Below are 23,328 nucleotides of genomic sequence, written 5' to 3'. Positions count from 1 at the left end.
CAAAAAATACAAAACGCACAGAAAACGGGGGTTTATATAGTGATCTTCTTGAATGGAGGTAGGATGTCAGGGTCTTTTTTCCACTGACTGTGCTCATTTGAGCGTGTCGCTGCCACTGCGCTCGTCTCAGACAAATAACATTTGTTGAACGAGGAGACAGACAAGTGAATACTGACTATATGCAATGAACAAAACAGTGAAGTTTTAAACCCAAAGTTTCATTTTATATCCAAAATAATGCAGATAGAAAGTTTTACCAAGATAATCAATCCTAAATGGGGAATGAATCTAGCAAAACAGATTAAAACATCAAATCTTTTTTCAATCAATCAATATTTTTTCAAAAATATTAAATACTAGTTTACAGTGGTCAATTGATCAAAAGTAACAGTAAAGACATTTGTAATGTTACAAAAAAAAAACCTATTTAAAAAAATGCTGTTCTTCTGAACTTTCTATTCATGAAAGAATCCTGGAAAAAATGTTGTAATCATATTATTTCACGATATTACGTTTTTTACTGTATTTTTGATTCGATTAATGTAGCCTTTGTGAGCATAAGAGACTTATCTTTTCCCCAACTTTTCCAAAATCAACCCTAAACCTTTGAACACTAGTGTACATGAATGACTTAATTTCGCCACTTGATATTTTGTACTGAATTCAGTGACATTTAGACATCTTAAAGAGTCTACTTTTTGGGGCCACTGTACATAAAACATAGTCCTTATCTCATCACAATTGTAAAACAGTAAATCCTTTATTTGGGAATGTCACAACTATGTCACTGATGTCTAATCTCTCGAGGAGCGAGAATTCCCAGGAAGCTTGAGGAACAGCTTTTACATCAGGGAACTGAGTGCTTCCTTACATTTGGGATCCCCCCGTTGGCTCACATGACATTTAAGAGTGATCGATTTTCAGGAAGGACAGGGAAACCTCTGAAAAGGCTTTAAAATGTTCAGAGGGGTCATTCTGGATTAGAGTCATCGCACACAAAAGAATCAAATAACACACGTTATGAGATCTTAAAGGGGCTATTATTAAGGCTGTTAAGTGAACAGCAGCCAGCAAATTATTGCTTGTGCTCACACAAGCTTTTATGGGGCCCAAAGTAAAATTTTATTTGGGGGCCCTTCGGTTAAAATAACTTATGATAAACAGTATCTTCTTGTATAAAATCTAAATGTAAATGTACAAAATGGACAATATTAAATTAAATACTTAAATAATTGCATAAAATGAACAGTTCAGATGGACCTGTAGGAAGATAACAATAATAAATGTATTAACATTAAAGGAAGAGTTCACCCAAAAATGAAAATTCTCTCATCATTTAAAGGCTCCGGTATACTTCAAACGAAATCGAAGAACGAACTGATGTGACGTCATTTCGAACAAAATCAGGCCAAAACGAAGTTCATTTTGTGTTCTTTTTGGAAGTTCGAAACGGCTTGCCAAAGCGAACTTTGGGGAACAGTTCGCTTCAGCTGCAAAACACCTTCGTACTACCATTGGTCAGTTACGATAACGTAACAGGAGGTGTGCGCCGAAGCTCCGCCTTCACTCGCGTGGAGCGCGTCTCTGATCTGGGCTGCGTTCCAGTTCGGTTTTTAAATGCCCTTCCCTCGCTAACTTCACTCAGTCTCGTTGTCATTGCTTACGTTGCACGAGTGCCCACTTCTGGCGGAACCTTTGTATGGGCTGAACTGGAACGTCCTAAGCCCTTGATCACTTGGAAACCGCAATGGAGCTGATTTATTATTTATTTTTTTCCCCTTACAAAATTGTTTAATACAACATTCTATATGTATATATGTGTGTTTTAAATGTTTAAAAAATAATTAGAATATCATAGAGTTGTTTGTGGTAGGGTAAATTAAACGCAATATGCGGTGACGTCACAATCGTGTTGCATTGTGGGTTATGGAGCTGCCTGAAGTGTACATATGAAGTAGACTCGCTCCCTCGGTCAAAATCGAAGGAGCGAGGGTCTGTCCATATAAACTTCCCTCGTCCACTTCACGAAGTGGAACGCACTTCAAAATGGCGGCAGGGATTCCCCCGAAGGGAAGTGTTTAGGGAAGTTCGCGAGTGCGTGTCTAAAACCGAACTGGAACGCAGCCCTGGATAGCCGCTTTAAAGTACAAAATGAAGTTGTGGTTGAAAAAAAAATGAGGCACTAACACCGTTTTTCATGTTTGATACATAGACTGTAAAAAAAAGATGGACGACGCGACGCCGCTTCCTTCCATAGTATTGAACTGAAGCCAAAATTGGCTGATGAATGGGCGCTGACACGTTACGCAATACGTCAAAAAAAAAAAAAGTTTGGAGCCTGGGCATGCGCAGAAGGAATCGTCAGTGGAGCCCGGAGGCGGAGTCGCGGTATCAAACTTCCGCCCAGACGACTGCGTCATCATTCATGTATTTTAAATAGACTATAAAAATTATATACAATTTAAAATTCTACCTATAAAATAATAGGCTATTCTGTTTCTAGAGCAATAATATTTTTGAAACAGCAAATTCAGTAGATAAACTCAATATAATATGCCACTAGAAACAACTAAATCGTCAGAAACGGTCCTGCCATTTTAAATAAAGGGCTAAACTAACGTTACAGGAGATCGATTGCTGTAATTAGAGTAAGCTATCATTAGTTTTGCCCTGCTAATTATTATTTTATACCCATAAAAATAATAATTAACTGCCAGATAATGATCACCAGCTTTTTCCCGACATGGTTAACATTAGGTGTGTTATCTTAACTAATAACATTTAATAATTAGCTTATAAGACCCATATTTAATGTTACAGAAAAAGGTTCAGTGATCCGTCAGATCCTGTAGGTCGGTTAGGACAGTTTACTGCTGAACAGCTCATTTTGTTGGTGTTAAATAACAAAGAAATCGAAAATTAATAGTTAGTTCCGACAGTCCTCAGACAAGCTGTCAATCAACTTCGAATCATGATGACACGCCCTGTTTTTATAGCATCAAATTGCTAGCTAAAATCTAAATCATCGCAAAAACGAACAAATAGTCTTGTTTTTAAGGGGCTGTTTTCACGACACCGTTTTCAACTAAAAACAGAAAAGTTTATATGTTTGGCCATTCATTTACATGACAATGGCGTTTTGGTGGCCTGAAAATGCAAACGGGTTTCAAAGCGCATCTGTGAAAACGATGACTTCATGCACATGCGCATTACATTTCATCGCCATCTAATGGCCTGCCAGCAGAATAGCGTTTTTAGTCATTTTCACGGATTCGTAATTTCGTATGAATTAAGGCTGCACAACGATTAATCGTTTGCAAAATAAAAGTCTGTGTTTACGTAATACATGTGTGTTCTGTGTATAATAATTATGTATATATAAATACACACACATACATATATTTAAGAAGAATGTTATATTTATATATAAAATATTTATAGTTAATATATATATATATATATATATATATATATATATATATATATATATTTAATTATTTAAACATCTATAAATTTAAGAAATATATGCATGTATGTGTGTTTTTTTTATATATACATAATTATTATACACAGAACGCACACATTTATTACGTAAACACAGACTTTTATTTTGCAAACGATTAATCATGATTAATCGTTGTGCAGCCCTAGTATGAATGTGAATCGTTTTGACAGCGGTGACGTCTGTACGCGGAAAACTCAAAAAGGAAAAACTTCTCCGTTTTACACATATCGTTGTCGTGTAAACGTACCCTACAAGCTGTTCGTAGATTGGCAATGAAAAAAAGTTCTTACAGCCCTTTTGAAACGTGTATTTATCTTATCAAGTCTGACAAAAGGAACCCAAACACTGCTGTCCTTCATGGTACAATTTATTTGGCATTTGATTAGATGTACATCTACTTCAGAGAAAAAAAAAGCAGTACATGACATAAAAAAAGAAAGAAAAAAAAATTCAAGAATCGACAAATTCACCAACTGTTGCATTCTACATAAAACATTTCATGATGCTTTTTTTCCCTTGTTGCACCACAAAGTCTATCTAGAAAAAAATGATCTACTTTTTAATTAAAAAAAAAAAAAAAAACGTTTGCAAATGGTATGTGGGAAAGGGGGAATCAGATGTCTCGAACCTCAGTTTGCAGACGAGTGTCTGTAAGCATAGCAGAAATAAAGAGTACAACAGCAGAAGAGACGTCCTCTCTGCATGCGCAAAAGAGTAAAACATGCAACCGTAGGTCTGTAAAACATTCATGCCAACTTTTACATTACACACGACCAATCCACACGCTTATACATACATTTAACAAGCACGCATAAAATAAAAAGCAAACTAATGTTCACAGGATTGTCTGTGCTGATGAAACCCTGGAATTAAATGCAAAACAAAGACTAAACAGTGAAAGAACATTTGCCTGGATGATAGAAACATCTTTATAATGTCAAATACTCAATTATTTTGGTGCTGGTGATGGATCTTCAATAAAGAAATAGGGATCTGCCTGCAAACTTCACATTAATTTTTTTGTCTTTGTATTTCATTCAGCCCAACACAGCAGGCCTGTGTGCTTTTGTTGTGCAAAAACATCTTTATCTTTGTACAAAATGCCTGATTGTCATTTAGTTCGGGCTTTTCGTTGCATTTCCAGTCAGAAAAAAAAACATAATAATAAAATAATAATTATATGTTCCCATTTACAAAATCCAGGAATTGGAATAACAACTTCGTAAAAGGAGTGTTCACTTCAGTCAGCAACATTACTGACCGAATCTAAATCTATCCCTCATGCTCATAACTTATGTATTTCATTAAATACATAACTCATTCACTGGAAATGTCCAAATGGCATTTAAGTAGTCTGTAAATTGATAAATGAAAAAAAAAAAAAAAAAAAAAAAAAAAAAAAGTTTTGCTCTTACATACGTACATTTATGCGCTCGTGTGTGCAAATATACGCTCACATTTACTTAGTGTCAAGTAACGAACGGTTTAATTCTTTGTGATTTACATCAAAACGAGATTGAGAGGAAAGCACTTGACTTACAGGTGCTGAAAATGAAAAACACACACACACACACACACACACACACACACACACACACACACACACACACACACACACACACACACACACACACACACACACACACACACACACACACACACACACACACACACACAGACCATGAAAGCAAAACTCAAATTCATCGTAGCCAAGTCTAAACACAAATCTAAACTCAGAATCCTAACAAGAAACCATTTCAAGAAACTATTTCAGAAACTTTGATTTGTTTCAGCACACTGTTTGAGATCAGCTTCAGAGGCAAAAATGAGTGAGAATATTTATTACCTAGGTAAACATTGAGTTTTTTTTTTTTTTTTTTTAATATTCTAAATTCAAAATGTATATTAGTGCCAAACTTTTTGGCCAAATCTTATGAAGAAATGATAACAAAAATAATAAGAATAATGAGAGATTTCTTGAAATATTGTGGGCCACTAAAAATAAATGGTTCAATAAGCTTCTATGCAAAGTATATTTTCTTATTTTTTTCCTTTTCGGTTGTGGGTGAAAACAGGAAATTTCTTGACAGCTTTTGTAAGATTGATTAATTTCACCAGAATTTTTTTAATTTATTTTCTTAAAAAGTTACATTTTGCAAAAAAACGAACCCTTTTAAAATTCACCCTTCCGATATTGATTGGTGAGATGACACAAACTCCCGAGTTTTGAAGTTCATCTCCCAAAAGAATCCCAAACGCTTCTAGGTTGGTGATGACATTCATTTCCAAATACGAGGCAATGGACTTACATCACCACGTCACAGCAGCATACCTAAAAGTGGCTGAAACAAATTCGTACCTTGATCTAAAAGAATAAATCTTTTTTTTTTTTCTTCATATTTGAGTTTGTGCTACTGATCCGACAGACAGAAAAGTAAAAACCAGACATCATCACAGAATAAGAACACGGTATTGCTCACATCCAAACAGATCCTTCCCGTAGATATGGACAGGTGTTAGGAACGCCGGTGGATGACCACCAAAGAAAGGGTTCGGAAGGGCCAGTTGGACAGAGCAGAAATGAATCAAGGAAAAATTGCTTCTTTGTGCCAGGAAAGAGTCAGTGTGCAGGACACGATTCCAGTGAGAGAACGTCAGGTTGACTTAATTACACCACTAAGGCCTAAAATGTCTTTTCATCAACCGGTTCATTCGCTCAAAGTGTGGTGATTGACACATGCCAGTGTAAACCTCAGAGGTGGTCTATCGGCCCTCCCCATTATCAAGAGACTCAATCGATGGCCGACGGAAGTATTTACATGTGACTCAAGCTGAAAAAACGCTGAATAAAAACCTGAAACAAGCGTCTTTTCTTTCATGTCTGAAGTCTCTGCTTTGAACAGGAAGGAGACCAAGTTCTACAGCCTCCAGCACCTTCAGCGATCAGTCTGGACACATACCCTATGATCTCTCTCTCTCCTTCCCTACACCACGGTGCTCAGCGAGGGGCCGCTGCTGCAGTCTGCGGTGGAGCTCTGCGTGATGCTGGTCTCTGATTCGCTGGGGGTGTCTGGAGATACCAGTAGGGTGCTGCTATCGATGGAGTCCTCGCGCTCCTCCAGGGGCGGTGGTGGGGCAGGGAGTGCCGGCCCGGGAAAATCCCTCTGGAGAGAGTCGACCACGCTGCTCATATGACCAGTCGCGAGCGGAACCCCGGACCGCCCTGCAAAGAGAAAAGGAAGTGAACGAAAGCTCTTCTTCTAAAACTTAGTCAGCTGCATTGCTGTCCAGTGTTGCTATTGTTAAAGGTGCCATCAAATGTTTTTTTTTTACAAGATGTAATATAAGTCTAAAGTGTCCCTTGAATGTGTCTGTGAAGTTTCAGCTCAAAATACTTCATTTTTTTAACTGCCTATTTTGGGGCATAATTAGAAATGCGACGATTCAGGTTGCGGCCCCTTTAAATCACGCGCTCTCCGCCCTCCGAGCTCGCGCTTGCCTTAAACAGTGCATAAACAGTTCACACAGCTAATATAACCCTCAAAATGGATCTTTACAAAGTGTTTGTCATGCATACTGCATGCATGCGTCGGATTATGTGAGTATTGTATTTATTTGGATGTTTACATTTGATTCTGAATGAATTTGACGCTGTGCTCCGTGGCTAACGGCTAATGCTACACTGTTTATAAAGAATGAAGTTGTGTTTATGTATTATACAGACTGCAAGTGTTTAATAATGAAAATAGCGACGGCTCTTGTCTCCGTGAATACAATAAGAAACGATGGTAACTTTAACCACATTTAACAGTACATTAGCAACATGCTAACGAAACATTTAGAAAGACAATTTACAAATATCACTAAAAATATCACGTAATCATGGATCATGTCAGTTATTATTGCTCCGTCTGCCATTTTTCGCTGTTGTTCTTGCTTGCTTACCTAGTCTGATGATTCAGCTGTGCACATCCAGACGTTTTGCTCTTGTGTAATGCCTTGAACATGAGCTGGCATATGCAAATAATGGGGGCGTACATATTAATGATCCCAACTGTTACGTAACAGTCGGTGTTATGTTGAGATTCGCCTGTTCTTCGGAGATCTTTTAACCAAATGAGATTTATATAAGAAAGAGGAAACAATGGTGTTTGAGACTCACTGTATTTCATTCCCATTTCCATGTACAACTCTTGTTATTTAACTATGCCGAGGTAAATTCAATGTTTAATTCTAGGGCACCTTTAAGTAAAACCAAAACTATTAAAAATAGTTTTTGTTCATTGAAATACAGCCAAAATAAAATAAAATAAGTATGAAAAATGTAAGCTAAAATGAAAATTAGAAACATTGTAAATAACTGGAATAATAAAAAAAATTGAAGTAAAGGTACATTTACATGACAGGGACGCGAAAAATTAAAAGCGGAATTTTCTCTTTGCATTTTTCCATATACAGACGACAACATTGTCAAAACGTTCCCAGTTCACACAGATTCACGAAATGACTAAAAATGCTGTATTCTGCTGCCAGGCCAGTAGATGGCGATGTCACTTTGTAAAAAAAACACTACACGCCTAGAGACTGAACACGTAATACGCATGCACATGATGTCACCGTTTCAAGGATTTGCGTTTTGGTTGTTTACATTGAGAAAATAAAGGTAACGTTTTCAAAAACTTGCACTTTGAAACCAGTTTTCAAAGGTTTGTGTGTTCAAGTTCCCAAAACGCTGTTGTCATGTAAATGAACGACCTGAACTCATAAGTTTTTTGGGTTAATTGAAAATGGTGTCGAGTAAACAGCCCCTAAAAGTTTAACTTTTATTTTTAGAATTACATTTTTCTTTTTATTTTAGTTCATTTATTCGAAATATTAATAAATACTATAATAGTACATAAATAATACAAATATATAAAATTAAATAATAAAATAACAGCATACTAACTGAAATTTTTTTTCCAAAACCAAAACCTTTTTGACTCCATTGTCCACAGCAATATTTGAAGGCCCCTCCACACTCACACTTTCTAACCAATAAAATATTTTAGAGCTTGGCATAACTAGAAAGATGTATTCTGTTATCTTATAAATATCTTGATTTGAGTTGTTTTCACTTATTTTAATGTTTGTTTGGTCTCATTTCAGAGTTTCTGCGGGTATTATGAAGGTACGTTTAAAGCGATATGTTCACCCTGAAATTACATTACTTTCCCTGGTGATGTTCTAATGCTGTATGCCCTTCTTACTTTCATGGACCACAAAAGGACAATTTTAAAAACGTCCCACTCACGCTCGTCCATAATAGTAGTAAATAGCAACCAGAATCAAGCTTTTTAAAAAAAAATGACACAAAAGAATCACAGAATGATCCCATGCCACATGTGTCATATATTGTGTTCTGGGGGTATACGATATGAAATTTACTGTATTATTTAACGAAAATCCTGACCTTGGCCATTGATCTTCTGTGCACGGCTGTGCATTCGTGTAACTCTGTGAGCACCACAACTTTACTCCGACTCGCCCAGAAAAAGCACACAAGTTGTGAGAAATCAAGATTAACAAAAGCGCAACACGAAAAATAATGCCTAGAAATCCCCAAAAAATGCATCTGTGTACTTAAGTTAAATATCTCCAGACCAGAACTCGTTTGTCTGGTGACAGTCAGAATGATAGCTGCAGGATGTTAAGGTGATAACTGTTATCACAAACACAACAGATATATTCACATCATAGAAGAAGGTACATGGGTTGTGTTTTGTATCACGTTTTTGTTAATCTTGATTCTGGGCGAGTGTGTGAACTGCGGCACCTAAAAAAAAGTTGTCTAGCTTGGCAGCTTACTAGGTATATGATCAGAGCTCACAGTGTGATCTATAAAGACTTTAAATGAATGATAAATGAAGAAGAAGTTCTATATAAAGAATGAAAAATGATGTAAAGACATACCAAGGTCCATGTAGAGGATGCTGTCTGGGTTGATTGAGGCCTCATATGGAGGAGGAGGGTCATCGGGGTGGTGGATATCTGGGTATTTGTAGGCAGCATAAGGGGGCGGGGGCTCCTGGAAGTGGAACGCTCCACCTTCACCATCATCAGAGAGGTGCAAAGGCGTCAGGCCCGTTCCGAAGGCATCCGGCACGTAGTCAAAGCCAGGGACTCTCCGACCCAGATTAAAATGATGGACTGTGAAAAAACAACAATGATTCAGAAAAACAGTGTTTTAAGATGTGCATATAATCAGCTGATCAAACAGGGCCTTACGGTTTCCTCCAATGAGGGTTTCGATGCGCTCTCGCCGCCGCTGCCTCAGTCTGTGCACCATGAAGAGCAACAGAGAGAGGATGAGGAAGGACGAGATGCAGCTCACAATGAGCCGCATGCCGCTGGCCATAGAGTCGAACAGACTGCTGCCATCTGAAAACAATCAGAAACAACGCAACTGAGATTTACTTGTGTGAATGTGTGAAACAGACTACTAGTATACCATTCTCCACTTTCTCAACCACAAAACAATGTATGCTACATTGCTATAACAGGACAGTACTACGTTGCCCATTAAATTCATATACAAGAAATAAACATTATTATTAGTTTTTTTTTATAAAAACGTCTTCATTTTAGCCGTCTAATAAAATAATGGTAGTTTGCCATTCTAAACATACCATGTGATTAGAGGTATACAATAAAAAGGCAGAGTAGCTCCACCTAGTGGTGAGACTTGAGAACTTCACTTCACAAAAATGGCTGAGAAATCACACATGGTGCACATTTAAAGATCTATCTTCATTTTAATACGTGTCTGCCTGTAATAAACTTTACCTGTAATACAGGGATTAAATTAAAGCACATAAAATGTGATTGGGTAAAAATTATAAAAGTACCAGGATCCAAACAGGTGAACTTGCAACACTCTTTCGGGTCCTTGCGGAAATGCTGGCAGCCTTGTGGACGCTCACACAGGGCGGCCACACACATCTCTGGCTCGCCGTCGTGGCATGTGCAGCTCAGACACGGGTCATCCCCTTTAGGCGTGAAGTAAGTGCCCTCATTCACCACGTTGTCTTTGATATCCACACAAGTTTGTCCTGTTGAAGAAACCGGTTTATATTATATATAAGTACTAGCATGGGGGGAAAAAAAATAAATACCAGAATGGCTCTCTTTAAGTTTTAATGCCATCAAACAGGGCTCATCTGTCTGAACGCCACCAGACGTACTTCTCTTGCAGAGGAAGGGGAATTTTTTGTAGCAGTTTTCCGCATGCCAGCTGTGCAAGCCCCGCTCGTTCATGCTCTTGATCTGAAAGCGCTGCAGCTGGGCACAGAACACGTTATCTTGGGTAGGGTTCGCCTCGCCGAAGTTAGCCAGACCCTCCGGAGGCAAAAACACCTGCATGGACCCTGTGAGGAACAGGCAGATGGATGGGAGTCCCATTTAAACTACTAAAATATATATATATAAAAAAAAAAAAAAAAAAAAAAAAAAGTTCCCATTTTAATTTTATAAAAATTCGACCATTATTTACTAACCCATACATCATTCAAAGCCAGTGTTGATATTTTTAACTTAAATAAGAACTAAAACTATTATATTCAAAAATATATAAATATTTGATGAAAAGCTTAAAATGACACTAAAAAAATAATTTTATAAAAATGTATACACAATATAAATATTTGATGGAAAAATTTTAAATGACAAAAATTTGAACTAAAACTATTAAATAATTTAAAAAAATAATGTAATGAAACATATGAAATATAAATATTTGATGAAAAACTTAAAACGACAAAAAACAATTTTATAAAAAACATTATAAAATATAAATAGATGAAAAACTTAAAATGACAAAACTTTACTAGACAGTAGAAATGTTGCCTGCAATAAAACAATATTACTAAAACTAAAATAAACAAAGCTAAATAGAAATATGAAAAACTAATAAAAAAACTAAAACAAGTGAAAAAAAGAACTAAATTACTAAAATGAAAAAGACAGCATATCTAAAATAAAAAGGCAATTCAAATTATTAATAAATACTATAATACAATTATAAAATATATACTAAAATAACCAAAAATAAATAACAAAAACCATAATTATTTAACAAAATCATGAGAGTTCAGTAGAGAAATAGCAATGTTTGATCATTTGAGCCAGATCTTTTCAATGAATCAACAAATCAGAGTTCTTAAAGGTGCCGTAGAACGTCTTTTAAAAAGATGTAATATAAGTCTAAGGTGTCCCCTGACCTGAATGTGTCTGTGAAGTTTCAGCTCAAAATACCCCATAGATTTTTTTTAATTAATTTTTTTAACTGCCTATTTTGAGGCATCATTAAATATGCACCGATTCAGGCTGCGGCCCTTTTAAATTCTCGTGCTCTCCGCCCCCGGAGCTCGCGCTTGCCTTAAACAGCATAAACAAAGTTCACACAGCTAATATAACCCTCAAAATGGATCTTTACAAAGTGTTTGTCATGCAGCATGTCTAATCGTGTAAGTACAGTGTTTATTTGAATGTTTACATTTGGTTATGAATGAGTTTGATATTACTCTGTGGCTAACAGCTAATGCTACACTGTTGGAGAGATTTATAAAGAATGAAGTTGTGTTTATGAATTATACAGACTGCAAGTGTTTGAAAATGAAAATAGCGACGGCTCTCTTGTCTCCGTGAATACAGTAAGAAACAATGGTAACTTTAACTACATTTAACAGTACATTAGCAACATGCTAACAAAACATTTAGAAAGACAATTTACAAATATCACTAAAAATATCATGTTATCATGGATCATGTCAGTTATTATTGATCCATCTGCCATTTTTCGCTATTGTCCTTGCTTGCTTACCTAGTCTGATGATTCAGCTGTGCACAGATCCAGACGTTAATACTGGCTGCCCTTGTCTAATGCCTTGAACATGAGCTGGCATATGCAAATAATGGGGGCGTACATATTAATGATCCCGACTGTTACGTAACAGTCGGTGTTATGTTGAGATTCGCCTGTTCTTTGAAGGTCTTTTAAACAAATGAGATTTATATAAGGAGGAGGAAGCAATGGAGTTTGAGACTCACTGTACGTCATTTCCATGTACTGAACTCTTGTTATTCAACTATGCAGAGGTAAATTCAATTTTTGATTCTAGGGCACCTTTAAATTGAATTCACTGATTCATTTATCCAGTCACACAATCAACAGTGACAATTTTCAGTGTGAAAAACAGACTGAAATTTTAGTTGTTATTCATAAAACTTCAGAAGAGTACATTGGTCATTAGGACCACTTTTATAGTGCTGTTTTTGGTAATTCTGTAGCGTGACAGCTCCAGTCCTTATTTACTTTCATTACAATTAAAACAGTGTCAAATATATTTATCCTCAGAGGAATGATATGAGGGTGAGTTTTCTTCGTTTCAGGTGATTTATTCTTCAATAAACCAACCTTTATATGCCACTTCCCAACGGCCCTCCAGCGAATGATTCTGGTTAGTAATCACATACTGATATCCCACCCAGAACCTGCGACAACAAAAGTACATCCACAGCGTTGAGAACTCAAAACTGTTAAACACCTCATCACTTCCTCAGAAAACAGCTTCTTCACACTCACTTGCACTGGTCCTTTCGCTCGCACACTTTCTCGTCGAAGTCAACCTCTATCTTGAGGATAAACTGCAGCTCTTCGTTGGTGCCGAACGTTGCGAGGGAGCCGTTGACCTTCTGGCACGTTTCCACCGCCTGCCAGTAGTTCTCACTCCTCAGGTAGACTTTGTAACAGCTAGCTGTTTTTTCGTAGTGGTGCCAGCCACTCGGACACTTCTCTGTGTTTGGAGGAAGGATTATATTAGGAACATAACTGAATCATAAAATGAACATCTCATTGAAGTTTTCCTTTCAGAGATATGACTTGACAGATTCTGAATGAGATTTTTTTACCATAACCCTATAATTGTGCAGATAGATTAGATAGATAGATAGATAGATAGATAGATAGATAGATAGATAGATAGATAGATAGATAGATAGATAGATAGATAGATAGATAGATAGATAGATAGATAGATAGATAGATAGATAGATAGATAGATAGATAGATAGATAGATAGATAGATAGATGTTAAAAATATTGGGATTGGTAATTTTTTTTTTTTTTTTTTTTTTTTTAAAGAAATTTGCATTTGTTATAAAAAAAAAACAGTAAAATTGTGAAATATTATTAGAATTTAAAATACAAATTTTTATTTGAATATACATTCAAATATAATATATTCCTGTGATCAAAGCTGAATTTTCAGCATCATTACTCCAGTTTTAAGTCACATGATCCTTGAGAAATCATTCTAATATGATGATTTGCTGCTCAAGAAACATTTATTATTATTATCAATTCTGAAAACAGTTGAGCCGTTCAATATTTATGTGATAATTTATCAATATTATATGCCCTCCTTCTGGACAGGTTAAGTTTTTACTGTGTGTGTAAGATTTGTACATGTGATTCTGTATGACTTTTTTTAATCCTGCACAAAATCCTGTCGATTTTAAGGTTGCAGCATTTTATGTGATTTATAATGGAAACGTTGGACAAAATAAAGCAATAACGGCATGTCTTCACAGCATATAAAGTATGATTCAGATGTGAACTGCAGTATGAGTGTTTTAAAGTGATCAGGAAGGATCTTACTGTTGAAGCGCACTGGCTGAGCAACACCCATGACGTCCTCCACCGGCTCGAAACCGTTACTGTAACGATACCGTTCCTCCTTTACTGCTGTAAAAGTTTAAAACATGGAATATCATTAGAATGCTTTCTGGAGAACTTGTATATGGCCTCAATATAAGGCTGAAGCATAAATCATCTGTGAAAATGAACAATAAGGTTCAACAAGAAGCTACAGGGCAGGTCATCAGATCTTTTCAATAAATCAACCGATCCACTTTACAAAACCGGTCTGAATATTCAAAATCAACGCCCTCATCCTTAAATACTATGAACAAAATGATGAAAGTTAAATGCGAGGCTCTTGGGTAAATGAAATGTTTTTATGCATTTACAAAAAAAAAAAAAACAATCATCCATGTCATGTTGTTTAAGCCTATGAAGTTCATGGTAATATTATAAATTATACAATTAAATACAAAATTTCAATTATAACTAAAAACTTTTACTTGATAAACAGTTTTGGTACTTTATCCACATCTGAGTACAAGTCAAACAATGTACTTTCAAGGAATTCATGACGTTAAATCCCTAATCCACAGCAAACGGAAGGGAAACGGAGTGGCAGAATCTCAGAGACATTAATACACACAGCCTGCCAATTAAACTACATCCTGCTTGCTTTAAAAAAAAAAAAAGAAGCAGAACAAATCTGACATCCAAACAGGAATTAAAGGCTGTAAATCATTCAGGCCTTGAGCCAACAACTCCTGAGAATATCAGCTTGATTACAGCAATGTCAGAAAAGGGCAGTGTAATTACAAGCATAAGAGGAGTATGAAACCCTGCAGTGTTTTCTGTCCACTAATGATTAACTTCAGTGTACAAGCCAGGGGTTAGACAAGACTTCACCATACAGAGGTTCTAGGTTAAAAATCTTTATAAAAATGTTTACTTTTTATGATATATTTATTCTCAAAACGTATGTATTTGTTCAAAAGCCTTAAAAATGTGATATTATATCTCATGTTTAACTACTATAAGACAGCAGCAAATCCACCGAAGCACTGGCCGAGATGAAGCTGCGAGCTCCAGGTCTAAACAAATTGTAAAATGGGCACTATGATTAAATATGAGTCACATATTTCAGGTCTAAACAACTACATTCTAAAAGCACTAAAAACACACTTAAAACTACAGTTTGTGGTACAACAAGTGTAGTATATGCAAAAATGATGGTGGATTTTCTCGGCTACCATGACAGTCAAAATTTATTCAGACACTTTGACCTGACCATGTTTTGCTTAAGTGTTATCTGACATAATTAAGATTAATTTTTTTCTGACATAGTTTAACTCTGAGATCTTGTCATATTTTATTACCATTTTTTTTAATTATAGTGAATAAACTGTATTAAATGCAATGTTCAAGGTGTCTGAATAAATTTTGGTTTGTTTTAATAATAATAATATTGGTTAATATTAATAATAATTTATTTAATATTGGTTTTATTATATATGCACAGTGACATGAAAATGTATGTGAACCCCTTGCAGAATCTGTGAAAATGAGAATTTTAGTACTGTTAAAGTTTAGTACTGTCCTGAGTAAGATATTTTACATAGAAGATGTTTGTATTTAGTTCACAAGACAAAACAATAGTTGAATTTATTAAAATAACCCCATTCATAAGTATGTGAACCATTGATTCTCAATACTGTGTGTGGTCACCTGATGATCCACGACTGTTTTTATGTTTTGTGATGGTTGTTCATGAGTCTCTTGTTTGTCCTGAGCAGTTAAACTGAGCTCTGTTCTTCAGAAAAATCCTCCAGCTCCTGCAGATTCATCAGTTTTCAAGCATTTTTGCATATTTGAACCCATTGCATATTTGAACCCCAAACAAGAGACTCATGAACAACCATCACAAAACATAAAAGCAGTCGTGGATCATCAGGTGACCACACACAGTATTGAGAATCAATGGTTCACATACTTATGAATGGGGTTATTTTAATAAATTCAGCTATTGTTTTGTCTTGTGAACTAAATGCAAACATATTTTATGTAAAATATCTTACTCAGGACAGTACTAAAATTCTCATTACTAAACAAAAAATAACATGCATTTTTTATTACCCCTCTTATTTTATTAAAATAATTCTCATTTTCACAGATTCTGCAAGGGGTTCACATACTTTTTCATGCCACTGTATATACATATACATATACATATATAATTTATTTGCTACTGAAGTTTACAATACTACTACTACTTCCAATAAATTACTATTATATTTTCAACAACAACAAGTTATTATTACTATTATTTTTTATTAATAGTTTAATATTATTTAGTGTTTTTAATGATATATGTTATCTTACAGTTTGAACTGCTTCATAGATATGACTCAAAATATGGTGCTTTTTGCTACTTAACAGAAGTTCACAACAGTGACACTATTAAAAACATCTCAATGCACGACATGAGTGGCTTCCACACTGAACAGTTCTTGGAACTCAGTTATAGGAATTAGCCACTAGGATAGTTGCCTGAGAACTAATTTCTCCCGCAGGCCATGTTCCTGGTTGCATTCGCACCGGTAATAGGAACTCTGAAGCGGCCGACAGCGGCGTCTTTAAGCGTGGCATTTATAAACGCTAAAAACCAGTGGATGGAAGATGCCATGAACGGAGCTGTGTTTGTTGTGTGTCGTGGGTTTCGTGATAACAGAAATGGAATGTAAACGCATAATTCACACAACTGAAAGAGCAAAAATTGGGGCTAAGAGACGAAATCTCCTATGATAACTTTCAATATTGCATATCATCAATGTGGAGAAAAGAACACAACCCTGCAGACAACAGGCAAATACCGTTATTGCTGTTTTCCACATTCGTGAAGTAAATATGTTTACACAGCTTTTTAAAAAAGCCGGGAGCTGGTGTTTGACCAATCAACATTCACTTACATCACTGATAGTTCCTATAGTGCAGCTTTAGACTCTACTCTGAAGTAGGAGCTAATTTAGTTCCCCCAAAAGGAGTTCCTAGAACTAAAATCATTCCTAGTTCCTGCGGTGCAAACACAGCAAAATCTGGGTACTTCAGCTAATAGTTCTAGGAACTATGAAAAGGTTCCTCCGGTTGTGAAAGCCCCTATGGCTTAATGCCTAAATATAAGCAATAAAATCATTGCAATGTGGTTTAATTTTTATATCACAAGCAAAATCCCCATGCACAAATATTCAACACATCACCCAGCCCTACTGGTCACCATAGATGTGAAATGGTGCCTTGCCAAAACAGAGTTAGTTATCTTATCTCTTTCTTCTGAAAGTGTCACTGAGAAGTTTACGAGACTTCAAAGAACATAATAAATCAGGGAAGAGAGACCAATCAATCCAGGAAGATTAAATCAATTAATAACCTCAGAATATCCCAGTTTAAGATTTACAATGCCATCAATACTAAGCATATCATCTTCAGTGGTTAAGGGTTATGTTCTCTTGTATTCATGTGCTCTGGGTGTGATTCTGATCAGCAGTGCTTGAAGGAGCTACGAGACGCAGATCACATGCTCAGAGTCTGATTCCTGGATGGGATAACAGGAATTACAGAGCGGATTTACTAAGCACTGCGTCTCACTCCGGGTTTAAGACACAGAAATGACAGCACACCTTGCACAGGCGAAACGAACGAAAATCCGGGGTGTCAAGCGTTGGCAAAGTGACAGGACAAAAATGAATTTCGGAAGTGAATCCGTTCCTCTTGCGACATAAGCATGAGCATGTTTTTAAAATGGATTGCATAGAATGTGACTATGTGAGTGTGTACTTACTAGGGCAATCTATTTCATCGCTTTTGTCCTCACAGGCCGTCCAACCATCGCACTGCCAGGACAGGGGAATGCACTGCAGTTTTCCGCTCTGGCAGGCAAACTGGCCAGGACTGCAGCGCAGGTCTGAAATACAGCGGGTCAGACAATACTCTCAACAAAACTACCCAACAAAGAGAAAACCTGCAGCAGAGCCTCCATTATGTGTGATTAAAAATGAACATGATTTATTATGCAACAGGAAAAGTCTCTTCAGTGCTGTTTTCAAAGCCACATAGATGACGAGAACTTCAAAGGCTTAGCCAAATGAGACTCAAAGAGGGTCAAAGTGTCAAAGCAAAACAGTAGAAAACCTTCAAGATAGATTGCAGCTTACCTGACAGCAGTCTGGCCAGAGTGAGCCGTGGACCTGCAGGGGGGAGAGGCAGATTTAGTGATTTAAAGGGGCTGATTTCAGCAATATAACATCACCTAATCACTTAAAGCCTCAAGAGACAGTCTGTCTCTTGCTTATCAGGGTATAAATAACAATAGATAGTACAGATACATCTGCATTTGCAAACAAAAGTCAATATAAGTGGCAAGGTATCTCTTACGCATTTATTGTTGTGAACTTGCAAAGGCCCCAAAAAATGTAATTATATATCTTGCATCAAGAAAGCAAAGCCAATTTTAGACAAGCACAACTTCTTTTTATTGTTTGGCAAATAATAATAAAAACTATAAATATATAATAAGAAATAAATAATATAAAAATAATAAATATATTATAAATATTATATTCTTTTACATGTATAAATAATACCCATATATACATGGCCAAAATTAAATGTATACTAATTTAATAATAATAATAGCATATTGTGTGTGTATATATAAATAAAATGTATAAAAGAATACACACATATAACTTAATGTATATTTATAAATATACAATTAATTATATTTTAAATATATTTAATATATATTATTAATAGTGCTGTCAAACGATTAATCAAATCCAAAATAAGTTTGTTTACATAATGTGTGTACTGTCTATATTTATTATGCATGTATATACACACATTTTATATATATATATATATATATATAAAAAAATCTTATTAAAATCTATATTAATCTTTTGACAGCACTAATTATTGTAATATAAATTGAATGAATAATTATTTTATACACTTAAAATGCAGTCGTCTAATTTGAGAACATTATTTTAATAAAATAATTTCTGTTATCTGATGTTAGCAAACACCCAATTAACCAGATCCTCCAATCCGTTAAATGATCTCTTGAGATACAATAGACAAACTAATTATTACATTTTTAAAAAGAGCTTCTTAGGAGTTCCAGACATTCAGATGTTCAGTCAATCACCTGTCCAACCCTTGAGTCTAAGTTTATCCCAAAACAAACACACTGACATTGAGAGGTCTTCAGCCAACCAGTGTGCTCTTTCCTATGGATTACCAGGGCCAGATCTGCACCACAGTAACTGCTGTAGACAGTAAGAACCTTGGGTAGTTTTTACCTGTCGAACAGCTGTTCACCTGTTCCCAAGTCTATAAGTTCCACTGACCACATAAATATTATGAATAATCCATTTAGTTGAAATAGATAAGAAGTTTTCAGTATCAAGATTGAGTTTAAATATATGCATTTGTTACTTTGTACGAAGGAATATACAAGGCTCACTGTTCTACTTTGAGTATTTTTAACATGTGACGCAACTGAAAACCTGCATGCGTCAATTTGAGTTTATTTAGCAATAAAGCTGTGGGTTTACTCTATGCCAGACCACCATAACGAAACAAGTGCAGACTGAGTACATAACCTGGGCTTCCCCATGGAAATTAAATGCAGAAAAGCACATCACAGGCCATTAACCTAAATACTGCCCTATTTATTTGATCCACTGAGTTTCCATGCATCACCTTATATCAGTAGAATTAATAAACCTTTCATCTAACAAAGGAACATCAGATCAGACACACCATCACTTCACCCATCCGATGAATTCTGCACGATCTGTCTGCTTCTGTATCACAGATTGACTGTCAGCAACTGGTTGGCATTTGTGGCAAGTTGCTTGAATGCTTATTCCTTAAAACCTACAAGCATCTATTTTGATGTTACTAGTATTTTCTTTAATTGCTAGCAATTCAATAGTGACATTGCAGACAATATTTTTCTATCAATTTTAGCAAAAAACATTTATTACATTCTAGTGCTTTTTTTCAATACCCTGTAACTATTCAATTGCCATTAGTAATGAATAGCTAATTTTGCCACTGAATTATGTGGGGACATGTGGTCCAGATATCATATATTCACTTCCAACTAGTATTCCAATAGTTACAAATACCTATTCCAGTTTTACTAGACACTAGAACCTATTTTACTAATGTTACTATAACTAGTAACACTTATTCCTCTTGTCATACTGACTAGTCAGAATGGCTACTTTATTGTTAAATTATTATTGTAGTAAGATTAAATTGTTTCTAGTACAACCTGGAATTGTCCTGTCCATTACCAAGGCTATCAAATGTCAAACGTTGCAATTTCAAATTCAGTCCTGCATTTCAATACAGTTGTCACTCCTGAAATTTTGTGGTGTGCACTTATCAGGTACCGGTATGGCGAAAATGCTGGTACCGTCACCAAATTTAAATATCCACTTGGTACCGAAGTACTTTTGACAACCCTTCGAACAACAAGAATCAAGAATATCAAATAATGGGGGGGACAATTTGGCCATTTCTAATTATTTGGGGGGATTTAATGGAGTCCATAATAGAGGCTCCCCCTCAATATCTATGGCGGTTACGCCCTCGCCCTAGAATTGAAAATTGAATTTACCTTGCCATACTTGAATAACTAGAGTTCAGTACATGGAAATGACATACAGTGAGTCTCAAACTCCATTGTTTCCTCCTTCTTATATAAATCTCATTTGTTTAAAAGACCTCCAAAGAACAGGCGAATCTCAACATAACACCGACTGTTATGTAACAGTCGGGATCATTAATATGTACGCCCCCAATATTTGCATATGCCAGCCCATGTTCAAGGCATTTCACAAGGGCAGGACGTCTGGATCTGTGCACAGCTGAATCATCAGACTAGGTAAGCAAGCAAGAACAATAGTGAAAAATGGAAGATGGAGCAAAAATAACTGACATGATCCATGATATCGTGATATTTTTAGTGATGTTTGTAAATTGTCTTTATAAATGTTTCGTTAGCATGTTGCTAATGTACTGTTAAATGTGGTTAAAGTTTCCATCGTTTATTACTGTATTCACAGAGTCAAGAGCCGTCGTTATTTTCATTATTAAACACTTGCAGTCTGTATTTTTCATCTTCATTTTTTATAAATCTCTCCATACATGATCCGACACATGCATGCAGTATGCATGACGAACATTTTGTAAAGATCAATTTGAGGGTTATATTAGCTGTGTGAACTTTGTTTATGCACTATTTTATAGTCGAGAGCTCGGGGGCAGGGGTGGGGAGCGCAAGGATTTAAAGGGGCCGCAGCGTGAATCGGTGCATAGTTAATGAAGCCCCAAAACAGGCAGTTAAAAAAATAATAATTTAAAAAAATCTATGGGGTATTTTGAGCTGAAACTTCACAGACACATTCAGGGGACACTTTAGACTTATATCTTGTGAAAAAAACATTCTAGGGCACCTTTAAAAATATGCTGAAATATTATGAGCTGATGATGGCTTTAACAAAAGCATATTCCATTGATTATCAACCTTGCAGCTCACAATAGGTTTGTTTTCAAAGACTTATTGTATAACAAAGTGTTATTGTTAAAACAAAATCAATTCCCCTACAGAGAAAAGAATGGGATTTTTACTTCCATAAACGGAATGTTGCACTCTATTGGAATAGATATCAGTAAAGCAGAAGTACTAGCAGTGGTATAACTGGAATACTAATCATAAGTAAATAATTAGCAACATTTTGCCATGCTATTGCCAGTAACAATGGAATAGTTAAATGTCACTGTTGGTATAGCGACTAGAAGCGAGTGAATATGTGAAAAATTAATCACTAGCGACACATTGAATATATACTAGCATGCATTTAGTAGTATAATGAATCTAATAAACAGTCACTAGTGAAACTAAAACAATCACTAATGGAGTGCGTAGTTACACTAGTAAACAGACGCAGTTTTAGGAAATAAATGTCAATACAGCTTGCCACATGGTATGCAATAAAAAGGCTTAAAGCTAGTAGCATAAATAGATACTGTGTCGTTTTAAGGAATAATGTTAAAGCAGTTATGCAATAAAAAGGTGTAAAGCTTAATAAGACTCATAAGAATAAATTATAACAAAATAGTAAGTTAAAGGCCCTGACGGCCTTTGCAGCTCAACGCCTGATCATCAGGATCGAATATAAGCAGAGCTGCAAGCCTTTACCAGCCGGACTGCACCAAACACCATTTCACCAAATGAACTGATTAAAGCAACACCTTTACCTGTCCGTGGCGGATCTGTTATTGTCAGAATGAAGAGGAGAAGCACAAAACCACCGCTGTCAGCTTTCGGCAACATTTATCCTCCATTCATAGTATCTTACACCAGAGAAAATGTGCGAGAGAAAATGCACTTAAAGCAGCAGCCCCGATGTTGACAAATTAATCACAACGAGCAACTGATTCTGCTTGCTGTGTGAATTCCGTCGATAAGAAAGGAGCTTCGATACTCGATTGTGTTTATTTCAGTTGGCTATGGTCGGGATATAGTGTCATATTCCATGGCTGTTTCCTCTGGCTCGGTAAACGGGCTTAGGACGGATATGAAACAAGATGGCTCCGCCACCGTCCCATCAAAACAATCCCAACCATGTTCTCCAGCCCACAGCCGGGAGGAGGAGGCGCTTAATTTTAACACATGCATGACCTTTCAAAATGATTTTTCATGGAATTTTTAACTTTTGAATATATATATTAGTTTTGGGGTCAGTAAGAGCTTAAAAATAATCAAATAAAACTTTGATTCAGCAAAGATGCATTCAATTTATTAAAAGTGATAGTAAATATATTTATTATTGTTTAAAAAAAAATTCTATTTCAAATAAATGTTCTTAGAACTTTCCATTCATCAGAGAATCCTGTATTAAAAAATGCTTTATGGTTTCCACAAAAATATTAAACAGCACAACACTGATGATAGAGATAAATGTTTTTTTGAGCAGCAAATGATTTCTGAAGGATCATGTGACACTGAAGACTGGAGTAATGATGCTGAAAATTCAGCTTTGCATCACAGGGATAAAATACATTTATTCAA

At 35.8% G+C, this 23,328-nt stretch overlaps 1 protein-coding gene across 2 annotated transcripts; it reads right to left on the bottom strand.

Moving 5' to 3' along the window:
• Positions 1–4,862: 4,862 nt before the first annotated feature.
• On the bottom strand, positions 4,863–22,849 carry dgcr2 (DiGeorge syndrome critical region gene 2). 2 transcript variants are annotated; one of them, XM_067397547.1, is made up of 11 exons: positions 22,515–22,849; positions 18,392–18,424; positions 18,019–18,141; positions 14,202–14,288; positions 13,128–13,338; positions 12,960–13,036; positions 10,729–10,911; positions 10,393–10,596; positions 9,773–9,925; positions 9,458–9,694; positions 4,863–6,728 (listed from the first exon to the last, which is right to left on the bottom strand). In XM_067397547.1, exons 1-11 carry the CDS (start codon positions 22,588–22,590, stop codon positions 6,490–6,492), a joined length of 1,623 nt encoding a protein of 540 aa, XP_067253648.1. In that variant the 5' UTR covers positions 22,591–22,849; the 3' UTR covers positions 4,863–6,489. The 2 variants fall into 2 exon arrangements, with proteins under 2 accessions (XP_067253648.1, XP_067253649.1); XM_067397548.1 differs by lacking the exon at positions 18,019–18,141.
• Between the last annotated feature and the right edge of the window lie 479 nt (positions 22,850–23,328).

The sequence above is a fragment of the Chanodichthys erythropterus genome, chromosome 10 (genome assembly GCF_024489055.1).
Source record: "Chanodichthys erythropterus isolate Z2021 chromosome 10, ASM2448905v1, whole genome shotgun sequence".
In the NCBI taxonomy this organism is placed as follows: domain Eukaryota; kingdom Metazoa; phylum Chordata; class Actinopteri; order Cypriniformes; family Xenocyprididae; genus Chanodichthys; species Chanodichthys erythropterus.
Note: the sequence above shows the minus strand (reverse complement) of the source record. Positions and strands in the feature narration are given on the sequence as shown.

Coding starts and splice junctions, on each gene's coding strand:
- dgcr2 (XM_067397547.1), bottom strand. CDS start 22,590: ATGTTGCCGAAAGCTGACAGCGGTGGTTTTGTGCTTCTCCTCTTCATT. Junction 18,425..22,514: donor AACAGATCCGCCACGGACAG/GTAAAGGTGTTG, acceptor TCCCCCCTGCAG/GTCCACGGCTCACTCTGGCC. Junction 10,597..10,728: donor CCCCTTCCTCTGCAAGAGAA/GTACGTCTGGTG, acceptor TTTCTTCAACAG/GACAAACTTGTGTGGATATC.